This window comes from Talpa occidentalis, unplaced genomic scaffold, assembly GCF_014898055.3.
Source record: "Talpa occidentalis isolate TD23 unplaced genomic scaffold, MPIMG_talOcc4v2.1 talOcc4.16, whole genome shotgun sequence".
In the NCBI taxonomy this organism is placed as follows: domain Eukaryota; kingdom Metazoa; phylum Chordata; class Mammalia; order Eulipotyphla; family Talpidae; genus Talpa; species Talpa occidentalis.
The window spans coordinates 41,411,389-41,436,613 of record NW_023601653.1 but is presented as its reverse complement, the minus strand read 5'-3'; the positions used below and the strand labels follow the sequence as shown (position 1 = coordinate 41,436,613).

The 25,225-nt window shown below is 39.4% G+C and overlaps 1 protein-coding gene across 2 annotated transcripts in view; it reads right to left on the bottom strand.

Moving 5' to 3' along the window:
* The window catches only part of SLC38A4 (solute carrier family 38 member 4), a 77,360-nt gene that overhangs the window by 10,033 nt on the left and 42,102 nt on the right, over window positions 1-25,225 (bottom strand). For both annotated transcript variants that reach the window (XM_054696275.1, XM_037514095.2), the window contains exons 2-13: window positions 21,797-22,027; window positions 17,822-17,915; window positions 16,503-16,618; window positions 12,030-12,103; window positions 11,521-11,613; window positions 7,579-7,660; window positions 7,406-7,488; window positions 7,247-7,305; window positions 6,105-6,380; window positions 5,933-6,012; window positions 4,580-4,680; window positions 2,131-2,255 (exon numbers count right to left, since the gene is read on the bottom strand). In XM_054696275.1, coding sequence (XP_054552250.1) covers window positions 2,131-2,255; window positions 4,580-4,680; window positions 5,933-6,012; window positions 6,105-6,380; window positions 7,247-7,305; window positions 7,406-7,488; window positions 7,579-7,660; window positions 11,521-11,613; window positions 12,030-12,103; window positions 16,503-16,618; window positions 17,822-17,915; window positions 21,797-21,915 — 1,302 coding nt within the window. In that variant the 5' untranslated portion in view covers window positions 21,916-22,027. The remainder of the gene's footprint in view (window positions 1-2,130; window positions 2,256-4,579; window positions 4,681-5,932; window positions 6,013-6,104; window positions 6,381-7,246; window positions 7,306-7,405; window positions 7,489-7,578; window positions 7,661-11,520; window positions 11,614-12,029; window positions 12,104-16,502; window positions 16,619-17,821; window positions 17,916-21,796; window positions 22,028-25,225) is intronic.

Here is a 25,225-nt window from a genome sequence, read left to right as displayed (position 1 = left end):
GATCAAACCCACGCTGCAGAGGCTGCGGACAGCTTCGCAGTGGGGCACTCAACCGCCTGCGCCACCAGGGAGGCCCATTCTTGAGCACATTTTGTGCCAAACATAGGGCACATCCCTAACTCCCAGGGATCTATAACCTGGGCCAAGGACAGCATTTACAGAGACCACCTCAGTGGAACACAGTTTGGGCAAAGGCAGACTTAGGTACAAAATGTTTCATAAATGCTAAAATTGAGTGAAAATCTTTAATGAAGGATCATGGTTATTTTTCGAAAATTTGGTTCTAACGACTATGACTACTTTTGGTTCTAATGAGACATGTATATAAATTCTGGCTGTTTGTGATGGTCAGATTCACACCAGAGCTTTATTTGTCGCATAGGGGAAGAATTTCTAGAGGGAGATTGGAATTTTTAATGTCGAGGCAAAATGGTCATCAGTAAGTGAAAAGCTGACTTTCATGTCCTCTTAGCATGACCTCAGCCAACGACCTTGGGCTTCGAGCCCTGCGTTACGTCACTGGTACTGACCAGCAGGCGACCACAGCCATATCCGTTTATCTCCTGAGACCCAAAGCACTATATTTAGGGCTTGTGAATAAAGCAAAAGAAATGCATACAGCAGATTTCTTTTACAAAATGCTTTGATTCAATAACAATGTGAGTGCCCGCTGTGTAACAAAACTTCGTGACATTTTTATGCACTGAAAATAAAAGTACTCCAGATATTCTTTTCTCAGTGACGCTACTTGCTTGGAGGTTTTACCCTTTAATACACTTTCTGTCTCCAGCTGTCTCCTACCTTCTACACAAGATGGAGCTGATTTTAGGCTAAAGCTGTGTGCATGTCACTTGAAATACTTTCAGATATATGAGAGGCAGGACATTATTTAAGAGTAAAATAGTCACCACATAGTAATAAGGATTTGATTTCATGCACTCATGAAAAAGGAATGTGCCAAAAAGTATTTCAGCACACAAGTTGCATTTAAGGAAACCACATTATCATTTACGAGCAGCCCTGTGCCAGGCTGGGTATGGAACATTCTGTACAGGACAGTGTCATCGATTTCCCCTCTAAAGTAAGGGAGTGCACACAATGTTTACGAAAGCAGTTGAGCTGGCAGGACAGCACATTTATTTATCTACAGGTGGTGATGCTACCTCCCGCAACCCTGTGATCTCAGGATAACTGACGCCAGAGGAAAATGCCAAGAAGGGGCGACCCCAGGCCAAGGCTGACAGATGGCACATGCCAGTTTTCAAGGCCAAAAGATACACAACAGTACTATGGGTACCATAACTATTTTTCGAGAAATTTGTTTCTATTATGTTGTTTTCCTAATAAATTCCCTTCTCAATAGCATTCAAGGAACCAGATTAAATAAAGCCACTTTGGGGTGTTTCTTTAGCCCTGCAGGAAAAAGGAAGAGCTTCAAAACATAGGCAAAAATGCAATGTGATTTGAAAGTTCATGTGTTTTTGGTCTTAGCAAATATATGAACTCCTATTCATTTCTACTAATCCACAAGACAGAGGTTCAAGATCTGAATTTTGCATTTAAATTAAAAAATATATTTCAGGGCCTCCCTGGTGGCGCAAGGGGTTGAGCACAGCACTGTGAAGCTATCCGCGGCCTCCGCAGGGGGCTACCCACATGGTGCAGCAGACCTCTCCTGTCTCACCCACTGCTCCCCTCAGCAGTGCATTTCAGTAGATCTGCCTGTTCTGCTCCTCACTCTGTCTATGGTGACTCCTCTCACACACCCACACCGACCCCCACCCCCCGCCACCCTGCACCTCTGGGTACACCCCTGTTCTTGTACACATAAATAAATATTTTAAAAATGTATATATCAACATCAACAAAACTGGAAAACAAACACATAAGTAGAAGTAGGTGTTGTAATTTTTCCCCCTACACTTTAAAAAGACTTAACTTCCTAGAGACAGTTTCTACATCTATATAGCAAATGAGTTTCAGTTGTCTCCAGACGCTCCATAAAAACAACAACGTTCTTAGCATCACAGTTGCATATCCACATGATAATTAAATTCCCATCAGATCAGAACATATGCACAAGTGTCTGCGGCTAAACAGGAGCCCTCCATCAAAGCATCGTATACTTACTGGGAACAGGACGATGGGCACGGTCAGTGTCACAGCCACCAGCACCGCCAGGCGCACCATGAGGAGAGGGGTGTCGAATGTGTACACTTTGCTGTAAGCATGAAGTAACTCATCTTCAACTTCCCCTGCAGAGATGAAGAAAAGAATGAGTCCTCTGATGCTGTGAGCCAGCATGGATCACCTACAGAAACATTTCTTCTCTCTCTTTTTTCTTAAGATTTATTTATTTATTTTTGTGTAGAAGAACTGGGGTGTAGACAGATGTGCAGGGGGCAAGAGGATTCCTCAGAGACAGAGTGGGAGCAAAACAGTTGCATTGACTGAAATCCACTGCTAAGGGGAGCCGCGGGTGAGACGAGAGTTCTGCTGTGCCATGTGATTCAGCTCCCTGGCTGGGGATCGAACTCAGACCTTAGCAGTGATAGCCCTGAGACTCAACCCCTAGGCCATGAACAAAGGGGCCCCCAAGCTTATAAAGTTGCAGGTGCTAATGTAAATTTGCTAAGGCTCATTTGCATGGTGATAAATCTCTCTCTCAACATACACTGCTGCTACACGGAATCATCACAAAACCTACGACAAACCGAAGTTCTCTGGTGGACGCTCTGGACAGGTTCAAGCTCTGCTATTCTCAACCTCACATTTTGGTAGCTTCTTCCCTTGGCTTCTCCAAACCCAGCATAGAATCCCAAGGACACATGAACTCTAACACTTTTCCAGCCTCAACAATTATGACCCCATCATTGCACCAAGGGACATAATTTGGGACTTTTTCAAGTCTTTGCTTGTTTTGAGCCCGTGTTGTATTGGAGCCGGTGTAAGTGACATACATTGATGAATTTTACAGGCTCTCCCATGGAATATCAATCTAAGATTAAGACCCTGCCCTCCTGGAAAACATATTCATCCAGAGCTCCAGACACAAATGACAAGGAGACACTTGTAGAACCAGAGGTAGTTTGCCATTTCCATTACTCCCTCAAAATTAGACAAAGGAGGTAAAAGTACCTTTAATGATATTGACCTGATTTTCATTAATTCTCAACTGACAAGGAGTTAGCACCTGTGAAGTGAGGCCTTGATGATAGTCATTTATTAGCTAGACAGAGTAAAATCCAAGCTAATGGTGCCTCCCCTTCTTTCCCCACTTGTTATCAATTTATCAAGTCAATCAGAAAAAAATGCAAGTGAGAGAGATTTATATAAAAAATACATTTATACTGATAACAGTGATTAGTGCCATCATATGCAAATAGGTCATCAGTGTTTCATTCCTTGAAGTTTGTCTATAGGGTCATTTGTCATGGGAAGCGATAATAATTCTACTCCTTTGTGTCCTGTTAAAATGCCACAGAAGGACCTCCCTGGTCCTTAGGTATTAGTCTCAGCGCTATCACTGCTACGGCCTGAGTTTGGTCCCCAGCCAGGGAGCTAACCTACATGGTGCAGCAGACCTCTACTGTCTCGCTCGCTGCTCCCCTCTGCAGTGTTTCAGTAGATCCATCTGTTCTGCTCCCCACTCTATCTCTGGGAATCCTCTCACCCACTGCCCTCCACCCCCACACCTCTGGCCTACACCCTAGTTCTTCTATTGCCCAAAAAAATGCCATAGAAGAAATGTTTCAAGTATAACTTAATGTGGCCATCATCACTTTTATTTCTCCATTAGTGCATTCCCAGATTTAACAGAATTCGGTCATGCACTTCACTTTTCTTAGAAAACCACTTACTATAACAGACTAGAAGGGATGAGTCAGACATCTGCCTTATGCTCCAAATCCCCAGATTCAATGTGACCAGTAATTAAGAAGCAAATTCTAAATCAAGGACTTGGTATTTTTTCTGTCATTTCCTTGGTAGTTATTCCACCCAAATAGTTTTACAACATGCAATTGAATTCACCTCCATTGCTTCTTCCCTGAAATGGACAAGGGAGTCAAACAAGAAATATTTTTTACCCCCCGAGGAAATAAATTAAATTTGAGGGATGTGTTATATATAATGTGTGTGAATTCACAAACTGTTGTAGCCTGTTAGCCAGACTAGTTCAGGTCCCATTTTCTTAAGCCAGTGACAAGCATGTTAACTGCTTACGTGCATCTAGAGATCACACAGCTGGGTAACTATAAGAATCGTGCCTGGGCCTCGCTGGTGGCCTAGGGGTTAAGTCTCAGCATTGTCACACTATGGCCTGAGTTTGGTCCCTGGCCAGGGAGCTGACCCACATGGCGCAGCAGATCTCTCCTGTCTCACCAGCTGCTCCCCTCAGCAGTGGATTTCAGTCTGCCTGTTCTGCTCCCCACGCTGTCTCTGGGGAATCCTATTACCCCTGGCACCTCTGGCCTACACCCCAGTTCTTCTACACAAACACACACACACACACAAAGGATCATGCCCCCTCAGACTGATGGCCAGTTTACCCAGGAGGATGACTTTGAGAGTGACCTACCATAGAAGGTCAAGTAGCCAAATAGGGCAGCAAGCAGGTACATGATGAGCATCCCTGTGATGGAAATATTTGATACCGCTTGCATCTTCCTCCGGGACCGACTGAAAAAAAAATGTTTTTAACTTATGAAAATCTCACTTTTTGCATTAAAATGTAAAAAAGTAATGGAAGCATATAGGTCTGTGCTGCTTATGATAAATTCACCATTCTCTTACAGAACGATAGCTTGTTTAAATTTGTCTTAGAGAAATGTGGAGAAGTTGGAATATGGAAATTTTTCTTAAACATTACTCTTTCAGTCTTAGAAAAAACATTTTCCTAGAAGAAGACCAAGCTATTCTGGGTTGATAAGTAAGCTTTTCTGCTGAGTGTTTAAGAATGTGATTTATGTAAAGATCAAACTGGCTTGTATGTAGAAAGTTTTCATATCTCATGAAACATGGGCTTACTAAAGAGAGGAAACTACTAGAATAGCAAAGCACTACTTCCAGGAGTTCAGAATACAGAGCTGATATTATTAAGTGGACATTTTCTGGAAACCTCTCTAGGTGTTCAGCTACTTTAAGTCAATTATCAGACCTCTAGAATAACAACTACATATGATTTTCCAAGTTAATAAAAGTCATTAAAGTAACTGAAAGTGTTCAAAGAAATTTTATGAGGTAAACTTTATAAATTTATAGATAAAGTTATTGTTATTTAGTGAGGATGAAGACTGAGGTTATTGATGTCTGGGTGAAAGAAGTTGAGAATTATTACATGATACCATCCCCAAGGAACAAGGGCTCAGAGCCATATATCCTCACCAAGTATATGTCAAGATCAAGGGGAAAGCATATTAATGAATCACATAATACCAGCTAGAAGAAACAAGGTTGTTTGGACTGTGTCTCCACCGCTCAGATTACAGTGAAGATCAGATGTTGGCACCTTCCTGGGGTGAGTTTCTTCTGGACAAGGGTTAGGGATTGACCACCAATGACACTGATGGCCTTGCTAAGCCTAATTTTTGGTCTACATGGATGTGATCATTTCTGGTTCAGATGGCATCACTGCTTTCCATCAAATCCAAGTTCCCTTTGCCTGTCCAAATTGGCACCTCCTCTCCCTGCTCTGAACCACCCTCCACAACCTCACCCGATCATCAGATTGTAGAAGGAAGGAGATAAAGTTGTGAGTGCGATGACAAGACTGACTCACATCTTTTTGGTTAAAAAACATGGCTGATGGGTGATAGAAGCACAGCCTTTCTGTGAAGAGAAAGCTATAAAACTAGGTTTCTGTATAAAACACCTGGAACATAAAAGCCCATTTTCAAAGCAAATGAGAATGCTAACAGGATGGCCGCCTTACTCTTTCAGTTCACTGTAGATGGGGAGGACCTCAGGGTGGCATACAAACGCAAATGCTAGGATTGGAATTGTATAGGCCGTCTGAAAAACAAAGACACATGTTAATGGATCCCTAGGCTTATGGAACCAAAACTCATTGCTGGGCTTGTAGGACGCCCAGGCCTCTCACTTACCCGGTAGTTGAATACGAAGTACTTGGGCTGACACTTGTCATCACTCTGAGCTTCATATTCAACACCACTGTCATGGAGGGAGTGTGTGGCCTGGTTCTCGTCTAGCCCCATGGGGTTCTGGTGGGTGTAATCCATCATGAAGTTCACACCACCACTCTCAGAGTTGTTGGGTAAAGTCATCATGTGCATTGGAAGAGTATTGTTGAAGGTGAGATTTCCAACATTGTGATCCAGAATGGGCAGAGGGCAGGGTATTTGGAATTTCTTGTAAATCACCTAGACCCAGTCATTCAAACAAACAGATAAACAAACAAGCAAGTCAGTTTGGGAGGAAAAGCGGTGAAATGAAAATCTGTATGTGTGCCGTCATGGGTGAGGCTGAGAGGATTCCCTTTAGACTAATGGACCATAGAGACTCCTTGTAACCTTTGTTCCAAACAAAGTGTTGGAAGTATGATTGGCAGCTCTGCCCCTCAGAGTTGACAAAATCATGTTTTGCAAGAATCTATCCTAAGTTTGAATTATATCCTTCCATGAGAAAGATAATTTTCTCACATTTCATATTTTTTATTTCTTCAAACTAATGATAATATGGGTCATCAAAAATTCTCTCCTCTTGCATTGCCTTTCTGGGGAAATGCTGTATTAATTCTGGTATCCATGATATTACCAAAAATTCCCCCTTTAGGAAGATAGTGGGGGTTTGGAGGGAGTATTTCTTCTCTAATTCCCTATATCACTCATCTTCATGGGTAGAACATGTAAGAGGAATAGGTGAATTCATGTGGCTGTGATTAATTCTAGTCTACTCATTGCTCTTCTGAGACATTTCTCTTCTTCCTCGACTTTTCTAAATTTGGTTATTGTCTTGTTTTTGCTTGAAGCGTTCTTTTAGTCCAAATACACATTGAGTATGCCTAGAACATATCACTTGAAATTATCTTGACATTTTAACTTAACTACTTTTAAACAGCCACTCTTCTTTCATTCCAAATTAGAATATAAGAAAGCTGCTTGTGACATGAGAATGATTTCATGCTCGTGCAGTGCCCAGACAAAAATGGAGATACTATCAATAATTCAGGCACTAAAAGCTTCTCATGTCCACCAAGCTCCAAGGATCACATCCATAAGTCACTTACCACACTGACAAAAAACACCATGCAGGTGAGAGAAAATCCACTGGTATAACCAAGGTAACCTAGGAGTTAGCAGAGAAATTCTGAAAGGTGAATATGGTATCTACAATCAGCTTACCTATTAGAATACGAAACGAAAATAAAAATTGAAAGTGACTTTACCTAGATTTTTAAGAAGAGAAAGTGGAAGAATGACTCCAACAGACACAAATATGACGAGGTAGTTACCATTGAGGTACCATTCTCTAGGAGAGAGAGAGAGAGATGGGGACATTAGGACTAGAAAAGTCCTTGCAGAAGGAGCCATTGGACATCACAGAGAACGTAAGACATACCCACTGTTTTCTTCAAGTCCCATGAATGCTCTGATTACTTCAGGCAGTTCATACTTGATGATAAAGAGGTAGCTTGACATTGCTAAAATGGAAAACAGGACAGTTTAGCTGAGCATTTAGCACTGACTCACTGTAAGTTGTGAGAACTCCTGGTATTCGGGGGTGTTCGTTCTCAGTAAAATGAGCATTAATCCCCCATGGAAAGAGTCACTCATGAGTGTTTATATTGTGCCCAAGTTCTTTAAAAAAAAATAGATGTGTGGTCCTTTGGCTCTGGCAGATGGACCTTTGTATCAATTTCAATGTTAGTTTTGGGTTAAATCCAGAGGTTTTCAAAGGAGCTGCTGTTTCAAAGGTTTTCCCTCATTAGTTATAAATCATCACTGTTATAAATCACTGTGCTGAGTATGCCGGTCAGTACCTATGGCTGGATCTGGGGTCTAGCACCAGGAGGTAAGGACCAGAAGAGGGGCAGCAGAGTGGAGCGGAACAGACTTGTCACTCCCTGTGGCTTTTCCCAGATGGGCACCAGTCTAGTTCTCTGTAATGTCCTGAGGGGCACACAGAATCTCAGGCCAGTGACTGATCAAAATGGAGTCACCCTAGATCAATCAAAGAATATAGATGATGATAGTTTCTCTCCCTTTTGTCAATGAAGTTTTTCCCCTCTCCTTTTGGTCAAATAAGAAATTATAAAAACAGGAGAAATTTCTTGAGCATTTAGGTAAGTGACAGGTATGTGATCACTTACTCTTCTGAAAATCTGAAATGGAATGAAATCCAGAAACCCTGTATCTGGAGCAGTGCTGAGCTTATAAATAAGCACAGCATATAACTTTGTCACAAGTGTAGCAATTGATGCAACAACACTTCCCCCAAGTCATTTGACACATGACCAAAAGATGCAGTTAAAAAATAAAATGGACAAGATTTGCATTGCAGCTTTAATTATATGCTCCACCTTCTGGTAACAGAAATTTAAAGTAATAGCTATTAATAGCTTAACAACATTTTCTGAACATCAAATAAAAGTAATAGTGGTGATAATTTTCAACACTGGTTAGCCCTGCACATTACTATGCATCTGATGATCTGAGAACCCCTTTGAAATAGCAAGATGTTATTTATATTTATATTTATTATATTTATTCCTCTGCAGCGGATATACAGCTTTTGAGAGCTTAAATGACATGTCCAAGATCACACAGTCTGAAAATAACAGACCACATCTAGAACATGAGTTCCCGGATTTGGGGACAGTGTTTCTTCCCTTGGTAAAATAAAATGATTTTTACATACTCAGTACGATTTCTGTAAACATTATTTAGTTAATCTTTACAAAGACCTTGGCTAAAGCTACATCTTACAGAGGGTAAACAGAGGAGATATTTCTGATTAACTGGCTCAGTGCGGTACCATTCACTTTTAGAGCTATTAATTGCTGACTTTAAGTGATATCACCACTGTTAATGTGTTTGGTCTTCAAAAATTCAGAATGATCCAGACCTGTCTGGGTAATGTCAACATTATTCTGCTAATGTTGAAACATCCGTGGTAAATGTTAATTTTTCAGAGGACTGAGAAAATTAAAAATTAAATGTTTTAAATACAGAATGTTGCTAAATACAGAACTACTTATGCCAAAATAATCATAAAGAGTAACTAAAGTGAGAACCTTTTTAGGGAGGAGGTATGAAATTTCCTCTCCCTTCCTTATAGTCACACTTTTTGAGTATAAGGCTTGATGAATAATAAACCACCTGATTATTTTGTTATTGTTTAGAAGCTACAGACAATGGTTTTCCCCAGACTCTTGGGTTCAGGGATGAATATGTTTACGTTGGTTATTTTAGTTGTCAAATAAGCAAATAAGCAAATTAAAACAGCAATGAGGTGTTCCTGGGAAATGACTGATACTTTACATCTTGATAGGGCAGAAAGTTTGAACCAACTCTAAGGCAGTCTATTTAGTGAGGGCTGGGAGAATTATTTGCTTGTGTCCCAAAATCAATAAAATGAAAGATGTAATTGTGGTGTTACTACCAAGTTCTACTCAAGATGAGAGTCTAAATATAAAAAATATGCGAAGAAAGAAATACAAATTATTAAGATATGGCTGGATTTCATTTATCTCCTTACCAACTATGCATTAACAGGAGTAGCTATCATTGAATAAAGCTTATTAAAACAAGTGCTACCTTCCAGAAATCCTAGATAACTCCAGGGATTTTATTTATCAGAAAAGGGTTACCTCCTCAAAATATGTCTATGCAAGTTTATTGTTGCAGCTTTGTGTGCAACAGTGAAAAACAAGAGGCAATGAAGACTCAAGTTTGTGCAATGAAAAACTCAAGTTGTTTAAAAAGAAGAATATGCAATTGCATTCGAGACATACTGTTAAATAAAAAGCAAACTGTCATCAGTATTATAAAGTTACCTCATTTTAACAACATATTTGTTAAATTTGACAAGAAAACCTGGAGTAGTTATTTCTATAGTTATTTCTATGACTTACATAAACATTTCTTTATAATTTATGCAACATTTTAGATTTTTACAATTCGCATATATTTGTCTTATAATTATAAAAAGACCCACTTGAAAGTAATCAGGAGGACTCCAAACACACGGGTATTGAATCTGTGAGCTGGTAAGGAAGCATTTACTGAATCCTTATTTTGTTTGTAGCATATGTTGTCTTATTTCACCTTGGCAAAGACCTTGTGAAGTCCTCTCATTTTCATAGATGGAACAGCTAGACTAAGAGGACTATAGTGATTTTCCCAAGATCATAAATGGTGCCAGAAACAGACTTAAATTGCATCAAAATCTAGAGGTCTATTCTCTACTTAAGAGTTTGAAAATGTCTTTAAAAAACAGATACAGAGAAACAGGGCCAATGGACTCCGTAAGAAAGTGTCCTTAATAGCCTAGAGAGGCTATGGATAGTATACAAGGAGAGGGAGTGGGAATGGGATAGAGGGAGAGAGAGAAATGACAGAATGAGAAATGTGTGGTGTGTGGGGCGGGGTGGGGGGAGGATTGGAAGATGACATGGTATGGGAACTGAAATTGTATACAGTTTGTTATGGTTTGGCATAGGACACAGGGAATGGACGGCTGGCTGGCTGGATATACAGACACGGTAAGTAGGTAGGTAGATAGACAGACAGATAGAGAGATACCTAGGTAGGAAGGTATTGCAAAGGCAGGTGGAAGAAAGATGATGGTAGGAAAGGTATTGCAAAGGCAGGTGGAAGAAAGATGATGAAGGCCCTTATGTATCTGGCCAAAGAATTTAAATTTTATCATAAAAATAATGAGGAAAAATTTTATGAAAGGGAGAAAGAAGAACAGAATTGAATTTGAAAAAGTAAATCTGGAGGTGAATTAGAGACAGGAATATGTGAAACAGGAAGACCAGCCAAAACTGAGGCTACTGCCACAATCTGAGCTAGAAATAGTGATCACCTAAACTGTGCTGCTGATACCTTTGGAGGGTCAAAGGCACAATACGATCACAATGAGGCCAGTGGGCAGACTTATCAGCTGGAACATTGCCAAAAAATACCTGTTTTCAGGCTTCACTTGAAATTATAATTCAATAGGAAATGTAAGGATCTGTAGAATCAAGGAATCTGTGGGTTCTAATGCTGCCAATGCCTAGCCAGATTTTTACCTTAACATAACTACTGGAGACCCGCTCCACTGACTGACTCTGTACAAGCTCTCTCAGGGACCCAAGCATTTGGCTCTGCCACTTAGATGCCGAATTTTCAGTTTCATGAAATAAATTCAGTCATACATATGAAGCATCAACCGCTCTAGCAATAACAAACAGCACTACTGCTATTTTAAAAAGTAATAAAATGCTTTTAATTGCCATAAGCACTTTATTATTTATTGAACATTCTTGGTCTATTGAAAGTTCTGCCATCTTACCTCCAATGTTCTGCAGTGTAATAGAAGTGAAAGCTCCAATTTTCCCAGGCCATCCAAATGCTTTCTCCCCTAATTTTTCATAAATTAAAGATCCTACAATCAAAGACAAAAGAACTGTTAAACTTACATTAACGACTAAGATATTTCTATGATAGAATTCTACACTGGGCTCTCAAACATATAAATAAACACTACGTAGAAATTATAAACACAAGTTACACAATTTTAAAAACCAACACAAAAATGTGTTAACATGGACTCCAAAGTAGTAGCAGGCAGTAAGTCAAAACTGTTATTTCTATTATCTACCTACAATCTTTTTCTATATAGCTTGCATCTAAGCCAGCTGACTTGCACTCTTCACATTTGCTGAAATAACCAAAAACATTGGTGTCCCAAGGAAATAAAATATAAAATTGCCCAAAATCATCCTATAGTTATAGGACTGAGGACTGAAATACAATGATGAGAATCAAAATATAAGGTCTTGAACTTAAGGGCTAGCATACCTCCTTCCTTAGAGGTCTTTAACAGAAGGTGGACTGAATAGAGAGATAATATTGCTACAGCCAGCAGCATGATTCTGTGGAGGGAAGAGAGAGTAGAACAAGGTTTCTATAGTAACAAGATATGATAATTTTAATTGTTACAACCAATGATCACATCAGTCTTCTCAATTACTAATTTCAAAAGTCCTCTCATTTAAATATATATGTATATATAATGTGTATATATCACATCATTATTCATTTTTTTCTATATAGATATAGAAATATCTGTATAATGTTTGCTTTCTCCTCTCAGGTATAGTCCCAGTAAAATTCTCACCACCAAGTCAACCGTGCACCATCACCCTAGTCCCTTGTGCACTTCCCTCCCCTGTTTTGATCCCTCTCCCTCCTCCTCCCCTGCAGAATGTCTCTGATTTCAGTTGCCTGCTAGTTTTATCTATTTATTATTTTCGCCTCTGATCCCTTATTTGGTTCCCCTATATTCCTCCTATAAGTGAAACCATATGATATTTTCCTTCTGACTTATTTCACTAAGCATAATCCCTTCCAGCTCCATCCATGTTGCTGTGAATGTTATGAGTTTGTCTTTTTCAATTGCTGAGTAGTATTCCATTGTGTATATAGACCCCACCTTCTTGATCCAGTCATCTATTTTGGGGCATTTGGATTATTTCCATATGTTGGCTATTGTAAATAGTGCTGCAATAAACATAGGGGTACAGGTATTCTTTCAAATTAATGGTTTTTTTTTTGTTGTTGTTCTTTGGGTAGATTCCTGGGAGTGGAATTGCTGGGTCATATGGGAGCTCCACTTTTTAGTAATTTGAGGAACCGCCACACTGCTTTCCATAGTGGTAGGACCAGTTTGAATTCTACAAGCAGTGTAGAAAGTCCTCAAATTTTGAGGAAGCTGAGAAATTCTTTCCAGAACTCTATATTGTTTATTAATGTCACCAAACTGGAATTTGTTGTATTTTATATGCCAAAACTTATTCCTGAAGTTCCTAACATTTCTTAAGTGTTCCTGAGTAGAAGAATCTGGTTCCTAGAGACACTTTTTTGGAGGTGGGGGGTGGGGGGTGAGGGATTGGGGTCAGAATGGGGGGTTTGCAATTGTATGGGGGAATATAAAAATAAAATTTATTATTTAAAAAAAAAAGAATCTGGTTCCTAACTTAAGATGTTAAATGTAAAATAAAATTAGCAAATATTGTATCTATTCACACAGTGTGTGGGTATATGAACATCATCTTGGTCTATATTTTCATCAATATTGATAATTGAAAGGCTGTTCAGCAACCTGACTACACTTTAATCTAAAATGTGGAAATCTGTGGAGTCTGAGTTCCACTTGCACATCAGATGACAAGATACTTTGTGAAACAGAGTCAGGTGATCACATGTTTAATAGAGAACAGAGGCAGGTGAGTGCAGGAAAATCCCCCTTCTTTTGTATTCCCCTCACAACTGAGCCAATTCATTCATAATTCCTGAGGATGTCAATGTGAAAATGTACATTTGGACTGTGAGTTATAAATTTTATAACTGCTCTGGGCCTCCCTGGTGGTGCAGCGGTTCAGCGCTGAGTTGCGAAGCTGCCCGTGGCCTCTGTGGCGCCGGTTCGATCCCTGGCTGCTCCCCGGCCACCGGAGGAGGGTCCCACGTGGCATGCCGACCTCTCCTGCCGCCCGCTGCTCCCCTCTGCAGTGCACTTAGGTCCTTCTGCCTGCTCTGCTCCCCACTCTGGCTCTGGTGAATTCTCTCACCCTCCAGCGCTTCTGAATGTACCCAGTGCATGTATAAACAAAACAAATAAATAAATAAAATAAATTAAAAAAAAATGCCTCTATAAAAAAAATTTTTATAACTGCTCTAACTATATTGTACTCTCATCTTTCACAAAATTTATTTACCAGAGCTGTCTAATTAAGGATTCATATATTTTTTCATGCACCTTATGAACCTGCCTGTTTTAAAAGAATTATGTAACTTGAGTTACATAATAATATGGAAAAATAATGTGCACTTCCTATATTCTAAACATATGCTTGCTTTGGCAGAGAACCCTAAAGTAAAGCCAATGAAGTACTATGTCACTTATGAATTAAGGAAAATAGCTGAAGTCAGTCTATACTACTTGGACCCTACAATGTCTAGCAATTGAATTGCTTTGGCCAAATTAATATGCTAAATATTTATAAATGAAGTGAAACCCTTGATTTTAAAAGTGGAATATTCTCTCATGAAAATGGCCTGTGGCTATAGGATTAGGGAAAACTGTTCCTTATTTCTATTCATGAGTAATCTATCCTAATTAATTTAAGTGAGATGTATAATTAAAAAGGAGAAGGCAGACTTTTTATCTTAAAGACAGTGTACATTACAAAAGTATATAATATAAATACACATAGGATTACCTCCCTAGCCATTAAGACTCAGAGAATCAGAAAGATGGTTTATCTAAAGCATAAGTTATAAAAGTAAGGTTGTGATAAAAACCCATTTGGCTAAAAAATACTATGCCTAAAACAGTTTAATTAAAGCACTAACACAATATAAATATTTATAGTCTGATCCTTAGCCCTCAAATATCTATGTGATTATTGAATCACAAGTGATGTTCAGAACATAAATAGCATATATTTGTAGTCTAGATGTTGCATTCTTAGACAGTTATTTAACTCTCTATCATTGCATTAAGAATTGAGATCTGCATACACGTTGATGCCTGACTAACATTAGGCTTTATTCCTGTCAAGAATTCCACTGCTGCCAGCTATGTCTTGGAGATTACCAAGTCATATGTAATGTATATACACATTTGTGATTGTCTATCACAGCCATTGCTGCTCCATCCTCCTGGTCAAGTACATGACAAGCCTGGTTAAAACACATGGATTTAGGAATAAATAAGCTCCAGCACTCTGAAAATACTCCTCGTGTCAGACTCTGTGCTGGATCTTGGGGATATGGACACATGGTGAGTGAAATCATCATGGGCTCAAGTCTCTGGAGATTATAGGCTAGCAAGGCAGGTAGACATCAACCAAGTAAACCAGACAACAGCATTAAGTAGCAAAACTATGGTGAACTGAAAATGGAACTACCATATGAGCCAATTATTCCACCCCTAGGAATGTACCGAAAGGGCACAAAACACTTCTTTGAAAGGAAACCTGCACCCTGCTGTTTATTGCTGCACTAGTTACAATAGCCAAGATAAGGAAACAACCCAAATGCCCCCAAGTAGACAAATGAATCAAAAAGTCTGATATATATATATATATATATATATATATATATAGTGTATATTTTGTGCGTGTGTGTATGTGTGTGTATACAATGGAATACTACGCAGCCCTCAAAAAGGATAAACTCATGCCAATTGTAGCAACATGGATGGAGCGGAGAGGGATGATGCTAAGCAAAATAAGTCAGAAGGAAGAAGATAAATATCAGATGATTTTACTTATAGGTAAAATAGAGAGAAACCAAACAAAAGGCCAAGAAAAATACTAAGCTTGCAAGCTGACCATAGATCTGAGGTATCCAGCAGGGGAGGGGTAAGGAGAGGAGTCAAAACAGGGAAGGAAAGAGAACAGGAGACTGTGGTGATGGTTCATGGGTGCGATGGTGGTGGGAGAACTACTGGGACAACACCTGAGGGGAGAAATCAAATACTGTGCAAATACTGAACAAGAATGTAAGAAAGTAAATAAATTAATTTGGGGGAAAAATTCAATTTAAACAATAAAAGTTCAAAAAATACGAAATCAAACCCAAAAAGAAAAATGGGCTAAGTAAATGCTCTATGACAAATGTGAAAAAAAATAAAACTATGAAAAGTGCATAAGATGATAGCCTGTCCCAGTCATCAAGGGTGAAAAAGGTAGCACTGAGGTGAGGCTGAACTGAGCGACGAGGAGTTAATTGGACAAAGAAAGGGGAGAGGATGCCAGGACCAAGTGCAAAGATCTGGTTGTGCGAGAAGATGCACCTCAAAGGGGTTGAGAGAGGGCCTGTGTGCTCTCTGTGCCTGGGCAGAGAAACACGGAGCTGGGAAAGAGCTGGGACTCAGTTGGTCAGGGCTCTGATTGGGATGGCCCCTTTTCCTAAGAATGTGAAAGTCAGACTTGCTTCTGAGAAAGATCCTTAGCATGCTAACTACCAAATTATTTTCAGCATCTCCTGAATAATGAATGACTATCAAACTGTCCCCATACACTGGGCACCTGCTCCAGCATTTAGGTGGTTGAATGCACATATTTTCTGCCACTTGGTTGTGAATGTTTGGTTGGCCTGACTAGACCTCTATTTATTTCTCAGGTTACTGCTTTCTCTCCAAATAAGAGGAACATGCTAGTACTTACTCAGATTAGTCCTGTTCACAAAGATCAAACTGCAGACTGTGGAGGGGAAAGCACACCAGTGGGTGTGGACTTCAGCTGAAACGCAGAAACATTCACTTACACAAAAAGGATGATCCCGGTGTTGGCCATGGCATAGGACAAGCCCAGAATCCCACTGCCCATGATGGCGTTGCTCAGGTTGAACGAAGACATTCCAAAGGAGGTGGCTCCAGGATGCTTGAAGACAAAGGGACACTATTAATTAATTAATTAATTAATTTATTTATTTATATTTATAATGTGGAAGAACTGGGGTGTAGGCCAGAGGTGCAGGGGTGAGAGGATTCCCCAGAGACAGCGTGGGGAGCAGAACAGGCAGACTGACTAAAATCTACTGCTGAGGGGAGCAGCAGGTGAGACAGGAGCGGTCTGCTGCGCCATGTGGGTCAGCTCCCTGGCCAGGGACCAAACTCAGGCCATAGTGGTGACAATGCTGAGACTTAACCCCTAGGCCACCAGCGAGGCCCAGGCATGATTCTTATAGTTACCCAGCTGTGTGATCTCTAGATGCACGTAAGCAGTTAACATGCTTGTCACTTGGCTTAAGAAAATGGGACCTGAACTAGTCTGACTAACAGGCTACAACAGTTTCTGAATTCACACACATTATATATAACACATCCCTCAAATTTAATTAATTCCCTTGGGGGATAAAAAATATTTCTTTGACTCCTTTGTCCATTTCAGGGAAGAAGCAATGGAAGTGAATCCAATTGCGTGTTGTAAAACTATTTGGGTGGAATAACTACAAAGGAATTGGCAGAAAAAGTACCAAAAACCCAAGTCCTTGATTTAGAATTTGCTTCTTATTTACCAGTCACATTGAATCTGGGGATTTGGCACATAAGGCAGATGTAGCACTGACAGCCTGAGACTCAATCCCTAGGACAGCAGGGAGGTCCCCCAAAGGGACACTTTAGAAGCAAATATTTGCCAAATATTTTTAGGTTATTCTTAACCTCACGTTATCTTTATCAGGGGAGACTGTAATCCAAAATTGAAGAGTAAGACAAAATCACGGTGAATAAAAGCTATGACTTAAATGAAAGCATGTCATTTTCCATGTAATGTAATGCCTGATTTCAGCAGGGGTCTCAGTAAAAATTAAAAATCCAGGTCAAGGAACACAAAGAAAAAAAAAGCAAGTATGACTGCAGATTACATTTGGGTTAGAATGATTTCTCCACAAAACAAATGCATTTCATAAATGATTTATGCAGCCATATGGCCAAAAGGAAAAACAAGCCCTTATTCCAGTAAGGGCCTGAATAAACAGAGAATGTGCTGATCAAGGATTGGAAAATTTCAGTCACATTGTTTTCCCACAGAGACCCAACACCTCAGGTCCTGTTTACCGCCTGCCGGCAGAGATCCACTTACGTGTTCATCCTCATAATCTGCGAGCTTCTTTTCCCCCGAAAAAAATCCGTTGGTCAGGAATTTCTGACTCTCATCATCTCCGTTGGCAAACTGACTGCGCACACAAGCAGGAAAGGAAAGGAAGAAAGTGAAAACATGTAAGCAAATGGCCTGAATTATCTTTCTGTTTCAGGTGATCTCAGTACCTGAATTAGGGGAGGAAAAACAAATCACCTACTGCTTCTTTTTCTCTCTTCCACATTGATGTTCCTTCTGCACCAACAACAGAACCCCATTCATAAAGACAACTTGGGAGGGAGGAAGGAAATTATGAAGAAGGAAAATATTATTTTCATTGGGATTTTTATTCAGCCCCATCTCTTCTTTCTACAATAAGTTCAAGAAAGAGCAGGAGCTCATTTTTTGTTCTCACTGAAAATTGGGCAGAGCTGGGACTGAATATTTTCAACCATGACGACACCATCATCAGGTGATTTTATTAGTTCAACATGTAGTCATTAAGTGCCCGGGTGCTGCCACCCTCATCTCATCTGATGCTCACCTATTTATTCTAGAGGGACTTTTGTGCCCTTGCTCTAGGGATTTGGCAACCATGGCTCGGAGAATTGACGAGTACGCCCACACCCCAGCTCCATGTCTGGATGTTCCACAGCACCATGCAGCCCACGAAAGGTCCTATTGTTGTCACTGCCCTCTTTTTCAGGCGCCATATATTCACGCATGCATCCCTTGCAGGAACACAGCTCAGGGAGCCCTCGTCGTATTTAGCTGTTTCTGTGTGTGGATGGGTGCATTTTAATTACTCTGAAAATGTACCTGGATTGCTAAACAGAAAATTAAAGAAGCCCAATTAATTAGTAGAAAAGTTGATAAGGAAGTAGGACTTTAAGCTGTCCCTCTCCAGAGCACATCCTTACTGGGGTCTGTGGGCACAGGGTGCCAAACATCCCCTCCATGAACTGCCCAGGGACTGCGTCACATGCCTTGCAGATGGTACCACTGCATTTGGACACTGCAAAATATCATATAGCCTTTCTTTTTTATTACATGAAATGTTCACCTATGCATGCTCCTTAACAGTGTTTTCTTATTAGTTAGATTGCAAATTTTAGGGCATTTGTTCCATGAAAGAATAAGATAAAGTAATCAGAGAGTGTTTTATTAAAATAATCCTTAATGATAAAAAAAAACCCTTAAACAAAAAGTGAAAGAGAATTATTATAGGAGAGCTATACAAACTCTCTTTTAAACAGGAGCTAATCCTGAATACAACCTTGTGAGATAAGGGTATGGCAAGGTTACCTTTTGAGAATAGAGAACAATATAAGGTGTAGACAGAACCAGGAAACAAAAACACAAAGTTTTATGTATTTTTCCAGAACCCAAGGCATAGATAACCTCACAGAATATTGGTTGGGGAATTCTTCTGTTTCTCACAGGAAGTATGAGGCCCTCCAACACTCACTTCTTACATCACTGCCATCCACCCTCCCTTTCTTGTGCACATTTTAAGAGTCTGTGGCTAATGTGCTTGCTGTGTACAAACTGGTACATGTTGTTCATAGTTGGAAACAGACAATAAGGTGAAATGGAACCTAAAATGGACTTAAGGATCATAAACAAAAACAAAAATGTCACCTAGATTTGAACTCTGGATTGTCCAACAGGCTTTCTTTCTTTCTTTCTTTCTTTTTTTTTTTTTTACTGTAGTAGATAATCTAGGATTCTTTATTTCACAAGTAGCATGTAGCAATTATAATTATTTCTGTGGCATTTGCGTGTTCTTATTTTGGCATGAGATGAGTCAGAGTCATAAAACTTGCCAAGATTGTATAAAAGACATGAGAAATGTCCCCAGTGTCAAAAATATTTTGATATTAAACCCAACAAGTATTGGCAGCATGAGTATGATTCCAAATAAATATGATTTATTCCAAATAAATGTGCTGTGCTAAATTTCCAAAACCTTGACATCCAAACCAAACATGAACAAATACATCTTTTCCAAGTGATTATAAAATTGCAATATGTTGACCCATGATTGAATAAGGAATTGAAAAGAAAATCAATGGAGTGCTGAAACTCACGAAAACCATTTGCACTATTTCTATTATGGCTTTTTTGAGGAACAAATGGGGTGACTCTAAAGGGCTGTTTGGGATAGGGACCCTTCAAACTGCCTCCCTCTGCAGGGCTCATATGGAAAAGCCCTTGGGCTTGAATCAGTTCGCTAAGGCTGATGAAGTGCAGAAGCAAGAATACAAATTTATTGAGTAGCACTTATATTCCAGGCATCTGAGCATCTTCCAAAGAAGCTCAAAGAAGATAAATATCTTCTCCAAAGTCAGCAAAATCTGCTGCAGATCCAAAACTCTGTGCTCAGCCATGCAGTGTCTCCTCAAGTCACCTTAGCTGGTGACACCTAGAAAATGCCAGGATCTACATTTCCATGGCTTCTAGTCCAACAAACCTAAGCGTTTACTGCACAGATGCCTTGGAGGAAAAACAGTACCTCTCCTGCAAACAGTGAATGAAATGAGACTTCCTTATTTGAGGATATTATTCTCTATTCCAGGTCCACATATGATTAAAAAAAAAAAAAACTTTGAGTCATGCATAATTTGTATTATATAACATATTGTGATAAATTAATTTGCTTATCAAAAATTATTGTTCACCCTCTGTGTATCAAGATGTGTGACATATACTGGGACTAAGAAAAGACTACCCAGCTATTGCAGCAGGGTGATTATCTGGATAGGGAGAGGTGCACAAAGGAGGGAATTATCATTTCCATCTGGGGACTGCTATGTATTACATTTGGCTTTGAGCTGCATCTTGAAGGATGAGTGGCGTCAATATAAAGGTGAATGTGTGGGAGATACTAAAAGAGGGCATTCCAGGCAGACAGGGCAGAAAGAGCGAAGGCCCAGGGAGCTATGAAAGGTTGAAAGGTTCAACAAGGTCAAGAAGAGTGTATAAGAGGGGAGCAGGGCAACAGACCAGACAGGAAAACTAGGTCAGGGACAGATCATGAAGGATCTTAGCTGTCAAGCAATGTATAAGCTCTATTTTATAATGAATGCAGAGCAGTTGAAAGGCTTTATTCAAGGCTGGAATCCATCAATTTGCAGTTGTAAAAGATTATTTTTCTTAGAAAGGTGAAGCATTAATGGGAGGAGAGCAAAATGTAATCAGGGTTGTTTTAAAGACAGTTGAAGACCTAAAGTAAGATGGAGAAATAGTGGACATAAAGAAGAGGGTGGGCTTGGAGCATTAATGAGGTAGAACCAACTGGACATAGTCAAACATTGGATGCATGGTTTGGAGGAGGGGCTGAGTCAAAGCTGACAAAAAGGGTCTTTGGATTGAGTTGCTGAGTGATCATAGAGACTTCCACCACGATGGGGATTACTGGAGAAGGCTTCAAAGGGGTTCAATATTAGATGTCACAAGTTTGACTACATGAAGGAGGCATTCAGACACATGAGTCCTCAGTAGAGGTGTATAGTAAACTGTTGGATGTAATGTCCTGAAATTCAGTTGAGAAGTTGAACAAGCTAAAGATACGGCATATTTTGAATGGGTGAAACCAGGATAGCTGTGAATGAGTGTGCTCATAGGACATATTTAGAGAGAAAAGAATCCCTACAGAACTTTGGAGATGGAACATTTACAGGGTAGGAGGAATCAGAGAAAAAGTAGTCCCAAAGGTAAGAGCAGTGCTCAGTTAACAAAACCAAAATTATCCTGCATTATTAATGGGAATGAGAATACTGTAACCTCAATTCTACATTAGTCGCACAAGGGACCGACAGACACTTCTACGTATACTTCAGGATTGTGGGGTTGATATGTTAACAGCATGGCATTATTCATCTCACAAGGGTCCAATTCTTCCTGAAAAAAAAAATCTTGTTTCCCACATGCATAAACCTCGGTTTTGCATGGAAACTAGTCATTTTAATACCTTACCTTCTCATTGCTGCCTTTTCTGAATTCCCCATCCTGCTGTAGCTGTCTTGAACACTTTCTCCACTGACACTCTCATCGTCAAGCTGGATGTTGACATTTCTCAGTTCCATGGGATCCATTTGAGTTGTCAGCGCTTTCTTGTCCACACACGTGCTCCTTCAGTGTAAACAATATACTGTACCTTCAGTTTAAGGCTCTTCCACTTTGTATAGATGTTCAGAACACACTGTTCTGCAAACAGAGCATAAAACAATGTGTTGTTTATAATTTCCTTTAAATTACATGAGTGAAGATGAATCACCTACTTTATATATGTTCTCTCTAAGAACATGAAAAGGAATTAAACTCCTGGAAACTTCACATAAATATGTTCATAAAGTTTCCTGTGCTCAGTACAAAAAGGAAAAAGGGAAGAGAAAAAAATCATTAATAAATTACCAAGCCAGCACATATTTATATAAAAATGGCAGGTGCTTTGCTAGTCACTGTGGAAAGAAAAAAAATTTTAAGCTATAACAGCAGTCTTTAAGAAGTTGTAAGTATTTATAAGTAGTTGCATGACTTAAAAGGCAGGGTACAAAGGTAAATTATTGAAAAAGGAAGTTTGCCAAGGGCAGAATCTCTCAGTGTCTTTCCTGGTAGTAACAGAAGAAAATTACCACTTTAATTTGCTACTTGGGAATGAAAGAATTAACACTACTAAAATGCTTTATAACATGCAACACAGGGCAGGGTGGAGTTTAGGATATGACTTTGTAGCTACTTGGAGCATTAAGCCAAAGTTCAGAATAGTAACAAAAGGGTACAGATTTATCTTGGAGCTAGTAGCATCACCATATATATAAAATTAAGATGTGCTTGGGCTGCCCCGGTGGCGCAGCAGGTTGAGCGCAGTGCTGTGAAGCTGTACGTAGACTCTGCAGTGCGGGTTCGATTCCCAGCAAGCCAGGGAGAAACTCACGTGGCGTGGCAGACCTCTCCTGTTTCGCCCGCTGCTCCCCTCAGCAGTGTATTTCAGTCGTCTGCCTGTTCTGCTCCCCACTCTGTCTCTAGTGAATCCTCTCACCCTCCCACGCCTCTGGCCTGTACCCCAGCTCTTGTATAAGAATAAATAAATCTTTAAAAAAAATTAAGATGTGTTTGACAACAAAAGGGATCCAATTTTCAGCATTTGCTCTGTCTTTAATTCAACAGATTTCAGCACAAGAGTTTTATCATTTTAGATCTCATTTTCCTCTGTCATAAAACTGAAAAGGGGTGAACTGGCATTATGAGAAAAAAAATGTTGCAAATCCATTATATATTGTTAATACAATTTCATTTGGAATTTTTACTGTTAAAAATTTTTCAATTCCCGGCCGACCAGGGAGATTCCCATATGGTGGGGCAGACCTCTCCTGTCCCACCCACTGCTTCCCTCAGCAGTGTGTTTTGGTCATTCTGCCTTTTCTGTTCCCTGCTCTGTCTCTGGTGAATTCTCTCACCCTCCCGAGCCTCTGACCTGTACCCCAGTGCTTGTATAAATAAATCTAAAAAAAAATTATCCAATTCTCGGTGAAACATATTGGGAGAAACTACCACTCTTGGAAGGTTGATTCTGGAATCTATGCTACCTATCTGGCAAGAAAATTCTGAGCAGAGAAGATAAGATAAAAATTGCTCCAGATCTCATGAAATTTATAAATTCCCTGAAAAATATAAAATAAGCATATGAGAAAGCTTCCACAATCCAGTACACTGGCAGTACATTTGTGGGTGGCAACTCACACTTGAGTTCACATTTCAAATTACAAAAGTTGTAAATCACATGGCAACTCATTAGTATGAGTGTTAGTATGCATGAGAATTAAGATTTACATCTGCCTGCAATATTGTGACATAGGACATGCATTCTATCTATCTATATGTATGTGTATAATATATATATTATATGTATTCATATGATCAAAATAGATTTCTCCTCTATTTGGCCTTTATCCAAAGTTCCTAACTTACAACTCTCAAAAGCCTTGGAATTTCCTAAGTGTTAAGAGTGATAAAAGTGTCTCTTGTTATGTTATGTTAATAAAGTGATTTGAGGGGGAAGCATCTAAGGATGGAAGTTGGTTGAAATAGGAACCAACAAAGTGATTAGTGAGTTGGAACTTCCAGCCCTCCCCCACCTGACATCCAGGGAGGGAAGAGGGGCTGGAGGTTGGCTTTGGTGGCCAATGAGCTAATCAATCATGCCTCTGTAATGAGGTCCCTATGAAAGCCCAAAAGAGGGACTTCAGAGAGCTTCCTGGCTGATGAACACTGGAGACGTCTATCTGGAGAGGGCACGTAAGCTCTGTGCCTTTCACCAATACTGTACCCTATGCCCTTCCACCTGCTTGTTGCTGAGTTACATATTTTGTAATAAATCAGTGGTCTAGTGAGCAAACGGGTTTCCTGATTTCTGCAAATAATTCTACTAAATTAATCAAAGCCAAGATTATAGGAAACTCTGATTTTATAGTCAATTGACCAGAACACACTCACATTGGAAATGGGTCCAGGACCTAATTCTATAACTACAAAGAACAAAGCAATTGTAAAGGGGAAAATTAATATGATAAAGAGTAATAAAAATTCGAAGAAATAACTTCAGTATAAGTATGTTGTAAAAGATTATGCTGCTTTACAAAAGCCGCCAAAATCTAAAAATATAGTCAGTGAAATAAAGAAAACTCAGTTGAGAGAGTGATGAAACTGGAAGATAAATCTGTGGCAATCACTCAAATTATATCACAAAGAGACAGGGAAGAAAAAATATTAAAAAATGAAGAGATATGGAGTAACAAAATAGAGAAGTTTAAACATAATTGAATATTCATTGTAATATGAGAGTATTGTGAGACTAAGGAGACACAAAATAGAAAGACATAACTGCAGAGAAGTGTCCAGAATTAAAAAAAAAAAAAAAGATAGTTCTTAAAATCCAAAGTTAGTCATTCTACATTTAATTCATATGTACCCTGGTATACATGAAAGATAAGGAAATTAGCATCTTTCATTTTATCCTTCTTTCCTCCACACTCCCAAGTGTGTTAGCTGATGAAATTGACATACGATGCCAAAAGTCATAATTTCATTCTATTTTGTAAAACAACTATTCTCTCATAATTTCTCTATAGGTTGGTTCTAGCCACTAAAGTCAATAATCAGCTTTTACATTATGATTGTATACAAAGTATGCCTCCAAAGAACGAAGTAGTATATGATGGCTATATAGTAAATAAACTATTATCCTATACTGTCAAAACTTTGAGAGTGAATTTTTCATGTTATTTAATTTTTTTTAAAGATTTATTTATTTATTTATACAAGCACTGGGTACAGTCAGAAGCGCGGGAGGGTGAGAGAATTCACCAGAGCCAGAGCAGAGAGCAGAACAGGCAGACTGACGAA